This window comes from Leptinotarsa decemlineata, unplaced genomic scaffold, assembly GCF_025532065.1.
Source record: "Leptinotarsa decemlineata unplaced genomic scaffold, Ldec_3_MD MMD2_tig00026328_RagTag_RagTag, whole genome shotgun sequence".
NCBI lineage: Eukaryota > Metazoa > Arthropoda > Insecta > Coleoptera > Chrysomelidae > Leptinotarsa > Leptinotarsa decemlineata.
The window spans coordinates 15,558,422-15,578,537 of NW_027412688.1; the positions used below are offsets into that span (position 1 = coordinate 15,558,422).

The following is a 20,116-nucleotide window of genomic DNA, read 5'->3' on the forward strand; positions in this document are numbered from 1 at the left end:
GGTGCAAATGCTAGAATAAATGTCCATAAATCCGAAATTTTACCTCTTGGGCGAATGACGGAGTTACAACAAACTGCCACAAGGAAAAGTAAAAAAAGAAACTAAAATTTTGGGAGTAATTATTTCAAACAGATTTCGAGGTATGGTGAATGAAAATTGGGACACGGTCATTAAAAATATAGGGTTGATTTTACTCTTGAACTATATGAGAGATCTGTATTTAATTAGGAAAGTGTGGTTTGGGAATACATATGTTTTGTCTAAAGTATGGTATTTGGCACAGGTGATCCCTCTCCCAAAAAAATATAGCCGAAAAATAACATTTCTCACGGAAAATTACATATGGCAAGGGAGTTTATATATGGTGGCTAGAGATCAGTTGTACCTGCCGTATAAAAAAGGAGGATTGAACTTGATCAATGTCGATAGGAAGGCATTAGCTTTATTTCTTAAAACACAAGCAAGATCATGGACAACTTTTGAAAACTAATTTTTTTACAAATCGGTGATAAATAAAATATTCGAAAATAATCATGATAGTGTGCACCCTTACATAAAATATTTCAGTAAAAGTATTAGAGATTTAGGGATTGTGTTCACCAAGAACGAGTTGGCAACTTCTAAGGTTATATACAGGGTCCTGCAACAGTGGCGCGGTGTTCCATATCTCTATATAGAAAGCAGATAGGAATCTAATTTTCTATAATATTACCTTTTTGCTCGAGCTCGACAAAATAAAAATATTGGCGGTCACACAGGGTGTTCGATTTTTTCTGGGCGGATCCCAACTGTGTCTTTTTAAATGGCAACCTATATTTTTTATCGCTTTTTCGGTTTATTCATAGAAAATAAAATAAACTTTATGTATATCTGCACTTCGAAAATATTGATGGTTTTCGAGATATCTAGCATGACAGGTTTTTTTTTCCAATATTCGTCACTCAGAATATTTGAAATTATAAAGTGGTGCCAAGTCCAGTTGAAATTTTTTTTTGGTCGAAAATTCTACATTGGTAACTCTCTCAAACGATATATCTGAAATCGACCTGTGATATACAGGGTATGAAAAACCGCTTGCCAAATATTGTAAATGAAAATTTGCAAAATCTTCCTTATATTAAATGGAACACCCTGTATATTATTGATCCATAAGAAGCGCCAACGAAACCTCTACAAATTTCATTGAGTATTCCCTATGGCTAAGTTCAATAGTTTTTCTTAAATGAGCATTTCTTTCGAAAAATGGTCATTTTTTCAAAGCGAAATCCATTTGACGACTGATAAGAATATACAAAAAATACCCTTTCCTTAAAATATCGCCCATTCCTAAAATTACCTGTTGCTAGATAAACAAGTTGCGAATTACACCACAAAATGGACGTTCTTGAATAGTTACAATAATTTCAAAAATCTCGGAATTTGTGCCATATTCTTTCGGTCTAAAACAACCTTTCAGCGAATGAAATATTTATTGGAAATCAAGTAGTCTGACAAATGACAGAACAAAATATTTGGCCGCAAATGAATATTGAAATTTTTAGTCAATCGTGAAGTTGAACTGTCGGTATAATTTCATCAGAATGTTGTTATCAAAAAGTGATTTGATTGATATGATTTTCATATTAGGTGAATCAGACAGGAATTGTTTATTGGCAAGTAGAATTTATTCTCAACGGTATCCAGATAGAAGGCATCCAGATGAAAGATCTTTCCGAAAGGTCTTGGGACGATTCGTTGAAACTGGATCTATTAATTATTCCAAACATGAGCGCATCAAGCCAGCTACTAATGAAGATAATGAATTGCAAGTTCTTCTTGTTGTTGAAGAAGATCCTAGTAGGAGTCAACGACAAATTGGGGAAATAGTGGATATAAGTGAGAGATCAGTGCAACGAGTATTGAAGAAACATCGCTTGCATCCATACCACGTTCAGTTACATCAAGAACTACTGTATGCTGATTTCGAGAAAAGAGTGAGATTTTGCAATTGGGCCATGAACAAAATTCTTCGAAACGAATATTTTTTCAATAATATTTTATGGTCGGATGAATCGACATTCCATAAAAATGGATTTGTAAATCGACATAATTACCATTATTATGCGACAGAAAATCCTCACTTATTGAGACAGGTGGATTATCAACATAGGTGGTCGATAAATGTCTGGGGAGGCATCATTGGAGAATATGTAATTGGTCCATACTTTTTTGAGGGACATATGAATGGTGCAATGTATCTCAATTTCTTACGAAATGATTTACCAGGTTTGTTAGATGATATTCCTCTTGACCTCCGTAAAAAAATGTGGTTACAACATGATGGTGCACCTGCTCACTATTCGGCAGAAGTGAGAGATTATCTAAATGAAGTATTTCCCAATAAATGGATAGGACGGAATGGGCCTGTACGGTGGCCCGCTAGATCACCAGATTTGACGAAACTAGATTTTTTCTTATGGGGATACATAAAAAATATGGTTTACGTTGAGCCACCAACTTCTCCCGAAAATATGCGACTCAGAATAACGAATGCTTTTCGCAGCATTACACCAGCTGTCTTGCGCAGGGTAGAACAGTCTTTCAAACATAGACTTCAGCTCTGCATTCAAGAAAATGGAAGACATGTTGAATATATTTTATAAAAGTTTCATTATCAACCTTAATTAAACTCTCCCTTTTGTAGTTTTGTAATTTGCCAGTTGACAAATATGAATATCTAGAACTCAAGCTCTGAATGAATATAATAACATGAAAAAAAGTGTTATTTATAATGTTTCTTTCTTTTAACTTGTTTGGTTTGATATTGCACGATTTATGAGTGAAATTCTGCATCCAATGAAAAAATAATTTTCCATTTAGCAAAAAGTGATAGGTACATACATTTATTTCGATAAAAAATATTTGTTTGGACACCTTCTAATGTACAAAATTGAAACAAGATATCTTTCGTATATTTTTATCAGTCGTCAAATGGATTTCGCTTTGAAAAAATGACCATTTTTCGAAAGAAATGCTCATTTAAGAAAAACTATTGAACTTAGCCATAGGGAATACTTAATGAAATTTGTAGAGGTTTCGTTGGCGCTTCTTATGGATCAATAATATACAGGGTGTTCCATTTAATCTAAGGAAGATTTTGCAAATTTTCATTTACAATATTTGGCAAGCGGTTTTTCATACCCTGTATATCACAGGTCGATTTCAGATATATCGTTTGAGAGAGTTACCAATGTAGAATATTCGACCAAAATAAAATTTCAACTGGACTTGGCACCACTTTATAATTTCAAATATTCTGAGTGACGAATATTGGAAAAAAAAACCTGTCATGCTAGATATCTCGAAAACCGTCAATATTTTCGAAGTGCAGATATACATAAAGTTTATTTTATTTTCTATGAAGAAACCGAAAAAGCGATAAAAAATATAGGTTGCCATTTAAAAAGACACAGTTGGGATCCGCCCAGAAAAAATCGAACACCCTGTGTGACCGCCAATATTTTTATTTTGTCGAGCTCGAGCAATAAGGTAATATTATAGAAAATTAGATTCCTATCTGCTTCCTATATAGAGATATGGAACACCGCGCCACTGTTGCAGGACCCTGTATAGACAAATAATAGGAAAGGAAAATAAAACCCCAACAATACAACTCAAACATCCCCAAGATGATTGGAGTCGCATCTGGTCAAATATCCTAATGATTACATATACACCAACAAGGTGGCGTTCCAGTGCTTATAAAGCCATAAATGAAGTATTTCGAGTGGCAGAAAAACTGTATTCACATGCATTGAGCATTAGTGCGGATTGCAGTAAATGTAATGTGACTGATAATATTGCACATAGGTTAACAACGTGTGGTCCAGCAAGGGATATATGGAAGTGGAGTAGAAACAAACTATTTAGGATTTATGGATTGACAGTTATGTACACCGAACCCAAAGAATTATCCAATGTCAAGATAGATAATATGTTGGATAGAAGAGTATGGGTTTGGGCAATACATGGAATTGTTCATTACAATTTAGATGTTCACTAACACCTAGGAGATTTTATTGATATGCTCAGATCGGATAGGTGGCGTAAAATGAAATCAGAGAAAATAGATAATTTTTCAAATAAAATATTTCATTTTCAGTTTCAATTATAAATACCTGAACTATAAATACATATGTATATAAATAGTTTATAAGATATATGGTAGGTATATTTTTGTATATACATATATTTTATGAATAAAGGTATTAAAAAAATTGTATCACAGTTTTTTCAGAATGGAAGAGTTGTTAATGGATCCTATATATGTACAATCATCAATTCATCTGTAGACCAGTTGATCCATAGGACGTATCTAGACAATTTTTCTTCTTTGCATACCATTTTCATCTATCAGGACTATCATTATTACTAGGGTACTTCTTAAATCAACTTACAAATCGATCCGAAACAACCACTTTTCCAAATTACCAAAACTGCAATGCTATTCACGACGCGCGTTTCACCAATCAAGTTGGCGTCTTCAGTCGTGCAGTTCTGGTGATTGGAGAAAATACTTGTTTTGGATTCATGTTGATTCGCGGAATTTCGTTCCGAAGATTTCAGCCTCGAACATGAGAGCCACGAAGTGGTCGACCTACAGTAATCCAGGACAAGAATTTGAGGTCCCTGGTTGAGACTGACAAATCACAAACGGTGCGTGGAATTGCGAAAGAACTAGATGTCAGTTCCTATGTGGTTTTTGTTGGTTTGAAACGTATTGGAAAGATCAAAAAGCCCGAAAAGTATGTGCCCCACGAATTGAACGATCTACAGAAATTGTCACATTTCGAGGAACCAGAACGATCATTCGTGGGATCTGATCGTCACACGTGATGAAAAGTAGATATTTTACGACAACAGAAGATGTTCGGAACAGTGATTGGACACAAATGAGCCATCCAGAGACTCCCCAAAGGCGAAACCCAATTGAAAAACACCATGGTTACTGTATTGCGTCACCAGCAACCGCTACTAGTCAACAAAAGAGGTTCGATCCTGCTCCACGACAACACCCGTTTAAAAATGAAACCAAATGAGCGTCGAAGTTCTGCTTCACCCTCCATACTTCCCAGAACTTTCATCAACTGACTACCATCTTGTCAATCACTTCCATAACTTTCTCACCGGTAGAATCTTCGCCAATATGGAGCAGGCAAAAAGGGCCTTCGCCGACTTCATCGAATCCGGATCATACAATTTTTATGTTGACGAAATTAGTCGACTTATGTTACGTTGGCAAAAGTGCGCTGATTCAAATGATGCTCATTTCGATTGCATTACATGAGTAGACACTGACTTATTACAGTTTGAATTAAACTCATAAAAACGGACAAAACTTTTGAAATAATCTAATACTGATCATCAATTCTTCGTAAAACGTTTCTTCATCGTTGGGTTCTAGATCGATAGTGTTTTTTTTTCTCTGTTTGAACTTACCTGACTTTTCATTGGATCCGTATTGATCTGGCACATATATTGGCCTCTGTCTTCTTCCTGGACATTCTTTATATGAAGATTCCAGGTCGTATGATCATTGTGTGATACTGACACACGGGGATTGTGGGTGATGACATGATCGTGGATAGCTTGGATTGCTTTTGTATCTGCTTTTACCCAGCCTACCTGAAATTGAATGATGGCTTGAGTATACTGACAATAATGGTTGAAAACCTCAGTTAAGGTTTCATTACAGGTCTACTGAACTTGATATTGAAATAACTACTGTTGAAAATAAAAAAGCGAATGTGCTTTATACCACACGATTGTGTGGTATGAAACTTCTTTAGGTCCATCTTTACATTATTGGGTACATCAGTAATTACTGTGGTTGATTGTAAGAATGAAAATTAGAAAGATATCTAGAGAAAACTACATCAACTTTTCCTCTACATATGAGATTATAACTTCATTCTAAATCTCAAACTATAAGTATAAAATCGAAAGAACTGGATAAGATGGGCAATAAATTATGACATATCATTGTGTCATGTTACTTCAAAGCACGGATTCTTTCTTGAATGAAGCAATTATCCTCAGCTATATTATTTTGAACGGACGGTAGTCGATTGGTTAGCTACTCAGTCAATCAACGAGTCAATCAATGGCTATGTGAACATTGTAATTTTTAATTTCCACTTATTATCTGCTTATGACAGAAATAACTGACCGATACCTGATGAATATTCATCATAACGTATTCAAAAACACACTTTGATTACAGATTTTTCGTTAAAAGTTTACCAAACCGCGACACATTATGATATCAGCAAGATCATCTTTTGGAAATTTTAGGTTTTGATACTTTATCGATACTGTCAGATGATTTATTTATTGGAAGTGAAAATACAGTTGGTCTCCGCAATAAAACAATTTTTCTGATTAGTCAGTGCGCTATGTTTAAAGACAGGCAGTAAACAAATCTAAAGAAATGAACTTTAAATGTTCAAGCTCGTCTCGGATACACCTACACAGTAGGTTGAATGGACTGACGCCTATCACAAAAACAACTACTCTGCTGGCTAATACCACGAACGGCGTTGGAATATATCCAACAGGCGTCAGTGCAGGAATCTTCACAGAAAATTTCTTGTATATGCAATTGGCAATACAACTGAAAGAGTCGACCTTTAATTTTGGACCAGCACACTTGCAGATCGGTTTCGGGCTCCTTAGCCACTGGTCAGTGCAAAATAGTGACCATCATTTTCGATTTTCAATTATGGAAATATCATTGACTTAAGGTAGATGATGGTCACTATCACTATTTCATTAACAAAACAATTCTTAACATTTCTGACATACGCTAATCAACTGGTTCTTTTATTAAGCGCTTCCTATCTTTGAATTTAAGTAAATAAATGAAACAACAAATGATGAATGTTAAACATTTATTAATTTGAAAGACATATTCAGACTTTTATGTGTGGATTATAATATCGTTCAAATATCCGCAACGGCTTTTCTGGAAAGAGCGTTTCTGGAATCTTCTATTTTCCATAATTCTGGCGCATAAATCAGGCTGAATTTCACTGATGTTGAGTTTGAGGCCCGCTATGGTTTGTGAATTATTCTCATATACCTGCAACTTGAAAAAATCCCATAAGAAGAAGTCTAACGGGTCAAATTGCACGATCTCGGTGGTCAGTTCACGTCACCTCCACCGTGCCCTCGAATCGCTTATACAGAATATCCAATGTGGCATGAGCTATGGGGCATGTAGCGCCTTCCTGTTGACATGTTGTTGGTGTCCAGATATTTCATTCAGGCCAAGAGAAGGTGATAGATAATCATCGACCTATAAGACTCGCCGTTGACAGTGAAGACCTAGCAACGTCGTTCTCAGAAAAAAATGGACAGATGACGCCGCCAGCCCAAAATCCACACCAAGCAGTGACACCTCCGGGATGCATTCCATGCTTTTGGTTCTCATGTGGATTGGTATCGTCCCAAATTCGATAATTTTGTTTGTTCTCGTACTCATTTATCCAGAAATGGGCTTCATTGCTGAATATGATTTTTCGATGAAAATTAGTGTCAGTTGCCAACTGCTTCACAGTTCAGCGAATACTCGTTATCCATGGTCGTTTACCTTCAGTTCCTGGGTCAGTTGAATTTTTTACGGGTGCATGCCCAAAAATAGGCCAAACGCGCGATACGTTTCCCAACAGAATACCCATTTTGATAAAACAATTTCATCATTTGCACGTATTGTTGAATGCTATATCCATTTATGGTGATATGGTGTGAAACAGACTGAATAGATGACAACTAATTTGACAGATATGTAGCCTCAACCAGATGGTCGTTATCAATAGTCAAAATATGGAATTCCCTGTGACGAGACCCTACATTTCATAATGCAGACTCAATTATTTCCCTTTCTCAACTTTTAACAGAACAAGATATCACTAAAAAGGGTATCATGTTTGGTAATTCTCATCAAAATAAAAAGAAAAGTGTTTTTGATAGATATTTCACCTCTATCCAATATTTTTTTAGTTGTGGAAATCGACTCAGACGTTCTCAAGTGATCACCAGTTTCAAATGCTTTTAAAAACACTGCAAATAAACGAAAAATATCAAATCTTCAAAAACATGTTTTCAAAACTCTCTGACTATTTATAGGTCATTCGAGTGCTTTCACCTGTCCCCTCTTTCCTCACACCGCTTCATTGGTTTTTGGTTTCAGCGGGAGGTGACCGTTTGACGTGAGTTGCCCTTTTTCGCTTGATTAGAGGTTTCCATATGTTACGTATCTCTACGCTAGCTTGACTAAATGCGTTGTTGGACAGCATATACGCGGCTTCTTTGAATTTTCTCCTAAACCAGTGTTTCTCTTTGTGGATGATTTCAGCTTGAGCCCACTTGATGTTATGTTGATGAGTCGAAACATGCTCTGCTATTCCGGATTTCATCACTCTGAAGTAACCATTCCATTGAAGGTCATTTTTGATGATGCCTAGTTCCTTCTCGAGACCTTCCTTTGTCAATACAAAGGCTCTTGATGATTCCTCTCTTAGTTGATTGATGGTGGTTGGATTTCTGGTTCAGATACGACCACCATCAATCGACTAAGAGAGGAATTATCAAAACTCTACTAGACCGTGCTTTCGGGCTCTGTAATACAAAGGAAGGTCTCGAAAAGGAACTAGGCATCAAAAACGCAATGGTTACTCCATAGTGATGGTAGAAGAGGCTTGAGCTAGAAGACAGCAGGAGCCCCACAAGAAAGAGAAGCCGCCACAACCAGTACTTGTACTTCCCTACATCAGAGAATTATCGGAAAGGATAAGAAGGATTGGCTCCAAGTATAACATCAGGACCTGCTTCATATATGGAGAGCGCGGCACTGTATTGAAATGTTGTTTTTTTAGATAGAAAATATCGAAAATGAACAAGAAGCCATAGAAATATATAGCTTATTCGTGATGAAAGTATATTTTAATATAGTGTGTAAATAATTGATATAACTTCAAAAAATAATGACTGATCAATCATTCAATAACCTTAGTGACAAAAACAGTAACAGACAGAATACGTAGTTATTTTCGTCCACTCAACAATTGCTTGGGTTAAATTGCTCTTTGGAATAGTTTGATTGATAAAGTCAGAAAAAAAACTCTTTCGGTATTCAGAATGAATTTCTTCACTTCTCTTTCAAGAACATGTAAGAACTGTTGATATTTTTTATTTTTTCTGTTTCAATTATATTCAACTCATGCTGCTTAAAAAAATATTGAAATCAAAATGATTCTGAAGACTGAATTAAGGAGGGATACAAACGTATGAAATATTAATATTTTGAAGTGAAATCTCAAAACATCCATCTCTCCCAACGTCTTTACACAGTAAGTTCTCGTGAATGCATGCCGTAAACCACTACCTTTCAGGCTAATACAACGCTGGGCATGGAAGTATATCTGAAAGATGTTTATGCAAGACACCTCACAGTGGATTAGTCTTGCAGATGTTTCTTGTTCATCCAGCAGCAAGACTACTGTGAAATCAATCGTATGCATTTCTCCTCGATACAATATTCAAACTCATTATGATTTCTGTATTGGAGCATGGGCTGAAAGTTACTTCTCGGCATGATCTACATATAATTATGAAGAGTTCAATTTGAACTTAACTGCAATCTTTCTTCCTTCGGTAAGCCAACAATCTCTCCTGAAAACAGAAATTAAAATAAACCATAATGATTTGAAACAAGAATTAGCAGAATATAAAAGGACTATTGAAGAAAAGGTCGAAAAAATTTCACAGGAGGTGGAAGATCATAGAAAACAAAGTAAAGAATACATTGATCAGGTACATGGAAGAATAACTATTGTAGAAGAAGTATTGGTATAAGAAGTAAATACAAGGAGAGAAGAAAATGAGAACGTAAATAAAAAAATAGATAGGGAAAATAAATTAACTATAGAAAAGTTTAAAGAACATGAAAATAATATAAATGGAAAAGTAATTGATATTAACAATAAAATAAAACAAACGGAGAGAAACCTAAGTAATAGAGAAGAATCAATAAGACCAATTATAGCTATAGGTAATGAAAATAAATTAATATTTAATGGAAACATTAAAAGACAACATCCAGTTTTCCAGTGAGGAAAACATTGGTTGCACTGTCGCAAACGTTACAACTTATGCTGTACATGGTATTCGAAAATCAAATCGTTATGTACGTTCACTTACCACACAATCGACTCGAAAATAACCCCTTCAGGAGACTCAAAAAATAGCGGTCCTATGCAGCATTATCATCCTTCAAAAGAGGTCTACCCCTATGTCAATCATTATGCCGTTATCATAACTTCTTTGGTAAATATAAGTATTCAACTGATTATTATGTTTCTACTATGAATTAGAGCTGAAAGACTTTTTCCCAAGCAAAATTTTTTCACGGCATTTATTGAGTTCGTTTTTGCTTCACCCTGTGAATATTCAGATAGTCTTCTCCGTGGAAAATGATTCATAAAAGGTATTAGATAAATTTATGTTGTATTGTACAAGCTAGAAAAAACACCGAATTTCATTTAACAATTCTAAAATTCCGTAATAGGTAGTTGGAATTCTCTAGTTCTCCGATTATTCTCTATCAAACGATAAAGACAGATGTCAACAACTGTTTGGTATTCACAAGATGTTCACGAGAACATCTGTTCAGACAATGTGCGGAATGATCCGACAGAAAACTAGGGGAACAAAGGCATATAACGTTTATCGAGATGCTGTAAAATGTGCTGTTTCTTATATTGAGACAAATATTTCAACCTATATATTCCAGAATATTCCTCCATTAGGGTTTGGGTGAACAATTCGAATGAAGAGGTTTTGGATTTTAAGTTCGAGTTAGTTCATTTGAAATGTCGACGAAGACCTTGATTTCATTGATGGTAGTCTCATACGAAGGTGTTTGATACAGTGCGTGGCTAAAGCCAAATCAATTGTAATGTTTTTGTGTAAACACACAAAAACATTACAATTGAATCGAAATTTTCTACATTTCAGTGGACGCTGTTTAATTATTTCTACCGAGAAAAGTACAGGGCGTTCATAATCCTAGAACAAGTCATGAAACGTATAATATAACAATATACACAAGAAGCATAACAGAACGACAACAAAAGTGGTATTTTCAATAAGTAGGGAAAAGACGAACAAATGAACAAAAAGCGGCAAAAAAGGTCTTTGACTTTCTAATTTTTCATCATAGAGCATAGAGATGGAAAAATAAAAAAATGTTTGATATATTTTGATGAAAATTACCTTTAGTCAAAATCTCAGTATGTATTTCAAGAGGCATCGGTCTAGTGAGGTTGCAATAGCAGAACTAATATCAACAATATCATCTGAAAATATTAACCGTAAAATCAATGTTTTCGACTTGAGACAGCTGTATTACCTAAAATCAGCATGAAATTACATTCAACGAAAGATCGCGGACAAGTGACACGTCAGTGATGGTACACGTCAAGAAAAATATATTTTACCTTTCATGTCAAAATCTTTAGGACGAAGATATTATTCTTATATTGGACCAAAACTATACAACTCTTTTCCATATGAAATTACCAGCATTAACAGCTCTTTTCTATTCGAGAATAACCAATCAGTTTCTATTGAAGAAACACCTGGAAGTTCAATCAAGTTCATCACCAAAGAAAAAAAATCAATAATTTTTCGAAATGGCTTAAACTAGTTATTGTACTATGTATATTATATCCTTATATATTATATGTGTGCGTCTGAATATTATATTGGACGTTCAGGTGTGTGAGCGAATGTGTAAAGTGTATATATGTTGTATGTGTAAAGAAATTAGATGTGTTAAAATTTGGAAATTGTTCAGACTTTTGTCAGATTGTTATTTATTGTGTATTTATATTTTTGTTTCACCACTTCGAAACTAGTAGACATTTATTCTACATGGTCAAGATTGGATTATTTGATATAAAATCGAAGAAAATGGTTCAACAAACTGAATTATCAATCTAAAGGAAACTCTGCACAGTTTGCATTTGGATTGCAACAATTTATTTTTGGCTTGAGCAAGTTGATGACAGATAAGAAGATCAAAAAAGAAGTAACATTGTGTGATGACTCATACATATGACAGACAGAAATAAAGTAGGAAAAGTGGTACATCACTTTACTCGTCGGGAATTCCACTTGGCCTTACTCGACCTTTCTACTATTTTCGTTTCAAGACCTTCAACAGGGATTCCATTTGACGTTTCTCGAGTTTTCTACTACTTCCTCTTCATAAAACTTGTCGGGGATTCCACTTGGTCTTCTCAACTTCAATACACTTTTTTGAAGCTTTAGTAAAGGTGATGACGATGAAACCTATTCTTTTCGAAATGAATTGAGGAAAGCTTTTAGTCCCTCCGTTTGCTTCAAAAATAGTGATTCATTCAGCTTGTTGCCTACCGTTAGCAAAAATCAATAAGACTCCATGAGTTTGCCACATTAACGTTGTTGCACGTTATTTTCATACTTGTAAATGATCAGACTGATCTACAGTATCTCAATGATAGAGTCGATTTGAAAAAAGACTTGTAGCTGATTAGTTTGCTTCTTCCTCTTCTCCAACATAGTGAAACATTTTTGACGATGGTAAATGGTTGGTATTCCTAGCAAAGTGAGTAAAAACTAACTTATTCAAGTAATACTTTATTCGTAGATTTCCAATTTACGAAACTAACAGTGTTTCGTTCCCATACTGGCAGTATGTAGCTATTTTATACAAAAACACGTATTACTGTTTCGTTATATGTCCGGTGAAAATCTCACAATGAAGTAATACTTGAATAAGTTATGGATTTCCATCAAGTATTGGCCAATAATTCACATCACTGGTGCCTCTGTCACTAAAAGGCTGGTAACAGAGTATCCGTCCGTAATGTTAGGAAGTGTCAAATATTGAGTAGACGCAACGAGGAGCGTCAATTAGGAGTTGTAAAATATGTAAGAATTTCATCAAAGTATGAATTGAAATGAGTTAAGAATTATTATACAACTTTACTCTCAACACGACATTGCTAACAATAAATTATGGGCCCAGTAATAGCGGAATATAAGTAGGAATAGCTGCAGAGTACAATATTATGGATGAAAGAGGACATTGAATTTGACAAAAACCGTTTCGACAACTGGAAAAACGGTGTCAAACTTATAACAGAATAAAAAAATCAAGAAGTCCCTAATAAGAAGGAAAGTGCAGAGTTCAAAAGAAGAAATGTCTCAGATTCTTTTTCTTTAAAATTTCACTTGAATATGTTATAGATTTTCATCAAGTATCGACCAACTAACTAATAATAATAATGATAATACCGTCTTCATTATCTTCTAATACATTCAAATCAAATTAATCATGTACAGTTCATTTATTATAAGAAGACAAAAAGGCGAAGTTCAATTTACAAGATGACAAGTCATCATTCAATTGATTGAACTGAGATTGATTCGAAGGAGTGAGTTATGAATTTTTGCCGACTTGTAATGATAATCAGTGTCAAAAAAACTTTGTTCATTGATGGCTGTATATAGATATTATGAACATATGTTGCCAGACACTCAGAATTGCCACTAAGTAAACAAATAAAGACCCTACAGGTAGGTTGAGAGATATTGGTTTGGTTCGTATCCATTTCTGATGGAGTGCCGTACAAATATTGTTCAAATTAGTGAAACACGACCGGTGTAAATTACTTGGACCGTTATTGCTTCGTATATTCAGCGTCGCTTTGTTAGGAGCGATGACTACATTTTGTGTAAACGTTTGGTGGACAAATGCCAATAGTTCCGCTTGTTGGCAATGTTGTTATTCGATCAGGCTGAAAATGGGAATTCGTTTGTTTTTATGGCCCCGAAAACGTAATGGTTGATTGAACCCACTAGGTTCAGTTCAAGTTCAGAAAAAGCAGAATTGGATAATAATAGAAATTTGAATAACTGGTTGATGATGCAAATAATTCGTGAAATAGAGTTACATTTCTGGGATCACAAGACAAAACAATTCAATCAATGCTAACAATGAAAGTGTAACTGATCACTGCCTGTTTATCCGATTATCGTGCGTTGGTGTGTGCTTTCCAAATTTTGCTTGCAGAATAATTTCAAAATGACAGTAAAACCTGCTTCCTATTTCGTAGGATTAGAAATCAAAACTGGAAACGATGGTTCCATTCAATTAAATCATACACATTTATACAAGAGAAATATTGAAATGCTTTGGCATGCAAGATTGTAAATTCGTCTGAACACTGATCGTAAAATATTGTATTTGATCAGAAAATGAATCCGAAATAGATACAATTTTTCCATACAGACAGGCGGTTGTGACTCTTATGTATCTAATGACAGGTACCAGACCATAATTGCTTATGCAATTAGTGTTGTTTCAGGGTCCTTATAGGATCCCAGTAACCATAATTGTATTTAAGTAAAACGAATATTTCGATACCTCAAAGGAACAACAGATTACGGTAATGTACAAAACAACCAGTATGGATGGCCCGAGAAGTTTTAGTGATGCGGACCATGGCGGAGACGAAACAACAGGACGTTCAACAACAGGTGTCATTTATATGTATGCGGTGCGATATCTTGGCTCAGTTTCCTCAGCAGAAGACGAGAAAGTATCTGCAAGTGAAGTTTACCGTGAACTGGTTTGGTTGAAACCGTTATATAAAGAATTTTTTATATAGAATGTAATCCAGTATTGATGTTCGATAAGGAAGCTGCGATACGCTTGACCCAATAACCGCAATACGAGAGACCTACCAAAAATATTCATTGATATAAGACATTTTTTGTAGGTTTTGAATGGAGCTATTTCTATTCAAAAAATTGCATTAGAGCATCAAGTAGCAGATGTCTTCACCAAACCGCTGTTCGAGCCAACATTGAACAGTTCCCGACAAGCAATGGGATTGAATTCGAGAGAGATTGTTGAAAAACCACCATTTTCATAATTTGTTAATTTGTTCTTGTTCACATTGTATATTTTTGTATGTAGTTGAAGACTTTTGACGTAATAAAAATGTGAGTTGAGACGTCTCAAATAAATACATTCATTCAAGAGTTTACTTGGGATAATTTATCTACTTCTGCAAGACAAGTGTACTGTCGTCAGCAAATCATTATATTGAATGTTTTTTTAATAAGTCGATGATATACAATATAAGAAGGCTTGGATACAATATGGATTCCTGGGGGATACCACAGTTGATGAAAGAAGTATTCGAAATATATCCAACGCAGATACTTGTAGAAAACGTTTTTTCAGGAAGATCGAGAGTCATACAAAAATGATCCAACGAGCCATAGCACGACTCTCCATCTTTCAGGAAGATGGAGAGTCATACAAAAATGATGCAACGAGCCATAGCATTGAAGTTTGGCTAACAAACCCTCCTGCCACACATGGTCAAAGGTCTTCGAAATATCGAGCACAACTCTCAAATCTCTCGATTCAAATCCAATGTGAATCACTACTTTCGCACAGACACCGTTCTTAGAACGACATGAAAATTGTCCTGTAGTACTTGTCTTTTAAAAAATACGTTATTCCAAATATGGGTGACACACTATAGAAGTTCGCCCGTTGATCTCTGTTTCCGAAAGCCATATTGGTGATCGCTCAACATGTTGAGAGTTTACGGTTATCTACATGATTTTCAATATCAGTGATAGCTGAGCGACTGGTATATAGTTATTTAAAATATTTTTCTGATTCTTTTCAGGAAAAGGTTGAACGCCAGAAATCTTCCAACAAGAAAACGGGTTGAAAAGTCTGCAAAATGCAGGTGCGTAATTTTCAAGTACGATGACTGGCACTTCATCAGGACAAGATACCTTGTTGATATGACGCTGTTTCAGTATTCGCCTGACTAGACGTTGTCGAAAAGTAATGTCCAGCATTATGAATTCTAGTGTGGAAATAGTGGATGGTGCCTTTCCTAGAAAATTGACTGCCGAGTGGGATGCAAATTGTTCACAATCGAAACTTTGCTCTACTTTGGCAAACTATCGCTTCCAATGGAGGTCTTCTGCAGGGCAGTAAAAATGAGTTAAAAAAATTAATTGAACATATAAATTGAAGAAAATGAGTTGGACATGTTTGTCAAACAAAAAACATCTCATTCGATAATATCTGTGCGATTCTGAAACTTTCCAATATTTGTTTTCAGTAGCAAAAACAAACACCGTGAAAGATAAAATAACTATCACTATTATTAACATAGGTACTATTCAACTATGCGTGTTACACACATCACGTGAAAATCAACTACGACAGTGTAATTCTAATTTCGTAGTGGATGTCTAATCATCGAATTGATGAGAAAATACAGAAGATTGATTCGTATAGATTTTGATTTATTAGATTTATCATCATCTTCATCATAATATAATAAATAAAATCAAACTCATCATCACTGTCAATTACCAAATAGGTCGTGATAACTAGGCTCTATTAATATTATATTAATTCTGAATCTATATTAATTCTGAAGCTTTGAAGCCGTATTTCCACAAACCTAATATGGACACAGAAAATGAAATGGACCGTTCCAGCAGCAATCATTGAACTGATATACAAACGTTAATTTTCGTTAAAATGAGAAAAGTTTCTGTTGGTTGAGGACCAATGAGAAAACACTCGATTTTTTTGGATGTTATGAAAATTGTTATACCTGTTTTATGTTTATTTATATTTATATATATATATATATATATATATATATATATATATATATATATATATATATATATATATATAAATAGAGATTTAATCGAGTGTGCATGATATAAATCAAAAATTAAACAATTTGCGGTTTGCCCCCCTTTTTTGAGTGTTGTGTCCACAAATTGTTTAATTGTTTAATTTTTGATTTATGATTTGAAATATTATATATATATATATATATATATATATATATATATATATATATATAATATTTCAAAATTGAATTCTACAAAAAAGATTTGAAGCTTATGAGAATAAACTACTAAATATATCGAATTAAAAACACATAACATATTTCAATATTAATTCGATCTTATTTAAATATAAAATCATACAAATATAAAACTAGATATATATATATATATATATATATATATATATATATATATATATATATATATATATATATATATTATTAATATTACTAATAATTTTGACTTACACTTTCAATGCCTTTTTTTATATTTTATACTAACTTTGGTGAGTTTTTGTTACATATCTATTGCTGTATAATGTTCACATGATCTTTATTTTGTAGATATTCTCGATAAAGAAGAAAAATATACTTTCCGAAAGCTTGAATAACAAAAAATAGTGTTTCCATGGCCCGCAGATATTGACTGAAATACCCAAATCAAAAATAATTCATAGTTATATATATATATATATATATATATATATATATATATATATATATATATATATATATATATATATATATATAATATATTATATATATATATAATTATATATATATATATATATATATATATATATATATATATATATTATTATATATATATATATATATATATATATATATATATATATATATATATATATATATATCGAATAATGCAACTAATTTTCCTTCATTTTCGGTATTTTAATATAAACATATGTCACAAAAAGGATTTGAAGCTTTTCTATTTATTACATGCGAGCGTTTTCGATAGCTGGCTGTGCTATCATCTTCTTGGCTCTACCCAAACAGTTTGAGTATATTGTCCATGAGGTTTTGTGCAAATGATGGCGAAATCATCAAATATATGTACAATAAAACATTCAGATGAAGTTGACAATACAATCTTTGTATCTCTATGTTCGTTACGAAAACACTATTGAATCTATTCATATTCATATACAGTGTCATGCTCAAAGTATGCACCATATGGAAAACTTATTTATCAAGGGTTTTTCGACATAAAGTTAGTCTTGATGAAAGTTTGTGCATCCCCTAAAACTAAACATGCACCAACAAAATACAGTACAACGTAATATATGAGGAGCCTCCAAATTTTTGATTTTGTGACAGGTGTAAATTATTCTTATTTTGTTATTTAGAAAAGTTCATCAGCATTGAAAAATACATTTAGATTTGAAGTTAAGGCCATCTAAGTGAAGTTTCATTTTTTTACCCATTTTTTTAAAATAGGGACTACGAAAAAAATTTTTGTTAAAACGATAGACAGCATCCTGTATACGGCGGTTCATTTTAAAAGCCTGTAATATCAAAAATTACACAACTATGGTGTTTACCAACGTAAATTGTTTTGAAAATTGAATTAACCCAGATAATGCCAAAACTAAAACTTTTTTTTAAATATTCATTCAAATTTCTGTCCTAGGGATAACCAAAAATTGATATTTGAAGTAATTGTTGCTTTTCAATATTAGTTTTTTTTTCTAAAAACGGTGTTCTTTTAAAAAAACGGTGGCAAAATCACTATTAATTTGAAGTGAAATTAAAAAATAACATATTTTGAAAATAGGATTTATTATGTTGTATATTTCAATGAAAATATGAGTTATGATGTATGATAGCTAAGAAAGCAATGTTTTGGGTGCAAAGTAATGGAACATTTTCGACAAAAAAAATTACAATTTTTATGACAGATATTATATCGGGTCTGTTTTTCTGGATATACAATTGGATGATCCAATCTATCATATCGAGATGTTTCATGAAGATTTGCGGATTGACGGCCAGGACTTCTTTTTGTTGTTTTTTCAAATGGCATGTCTCCAAAATTGAAGTGGCCACTGATTGTCTAAATCTTAAGTGATCTTTTTTTCCTCCTCTAATTCTATATATTTGCCAAGCATTTTGTTCGGCCATGTCTAGACAATGAGAGTGGAAAATACCACTTCTAACCTCTTATTTGAATTCTGCAGAGGCTGATATTTTGATCAGCCCTGTCAACCCCACCCATGTTCTCATTGTACTTTTTTATTGCATTTGGTTGCGGTACGTAAATCGTTTTTTCTTTCTCTTTCTTGGAAAATCTTTTACTGGGAGGTTTGGCATTATTTTAGTATGATTTGAAGTGATAGTTACTACGCTATTATCGCACCACTTGCCTAAAGTTATAGAATTCGTATCAGAAGATACAAATGCAAATGTACCCCGTTCTCTTTTCTTCAAAATAGATGAGTGAGATAAAGGGCAGTCTTTACCAACGCGATTTTCTCTTATTGTGCCTGTACCTTTCAGACCCATAATTTTGACTGCTTCCAGTAAATGAAGGAGAGTAAAAAAGTTGTCAAAAAATAAATGGAAAGGGAAATTCTTAGTATACTCTTTTTGAAGTACTTCTACGAATTCTAATATCACTGTAGCACCTAGACCAAGATCTTTATACGTATCCGAAAGGACAGTGGTTGAACCCTGATAGGGTTCAAACCATTCAATATACCCTGCTACAGTTGTTCCCACCCACAATTTATAGCCCCGTCTAGTGAACTCTTGTTTTATGAATTGTTTGTTTGTGGTGTTAACCGTGGTTAACACTGTATATCATGACTTTTCGGTAGTTGACAGTGATGATGAGTTTGGTTTCATTTTTGAACAACAATGTATTATAAAATATTATGATATAAAGATGATTTCAGGCGTTTACCGTATTTTTACGCTTGAGGAAGCTATTGTATAGCGAAACATGTGTCAAGGTTTTTGTGAAACCCTTTATAGTGAAAATCACACAAAAAACTGTATCAATTAGTTTCAATATGGATTTTCATCAAGTATCGGCCAGTTCTATTCAATTAAATTTATTGCGTTCCTTGCTTTCAAATTCCGCGCTTCAGTTTGAAACTGATTAATTTGAACAAAAACTCTGCTGTGATTTGATTTGTATACTACGTTTGTAGATTCTCGATGATTCCAAATCGTCTTCCAAACCTTTCTCCGTTTATTCGAGGGCCTTCTATAGGCGTTCCGATTGTCATGGGGTGAATTAGGGCCACCACAAGAAGCATCGCGACATGTAATAATAGTATACATAAGTCATCACCGATTCGCAAGGTCACATAGCGCTA

General features: G+C 33.8%; 1 protein-coding gene across 2 annotated transcripts in view; it reads right to left on the reverse strand.

Annotated features, from left to right (window-relative positions):
- Nucleotides 1–20,116, reverse strand: part of LOC111505269 (lachesin) — a 624,335-nt gene that overhangs the window by 156,711 nt on the left and 447,508 nt on the right. For both annotated transcript variants that reach the window (XM_074181993.1, XM_074181992.1), the window contains exon 4: nucleotides 5,479–5,664. In XM_074181993.1, coding sequence (XP_074038094.1) covers nucleotides 5,479–5,664 — 186 coding nt within the window. The remainder of the gene's footprint in view (nucleotides 1–5,478; nucleotides 5,665–20,116) is intronic.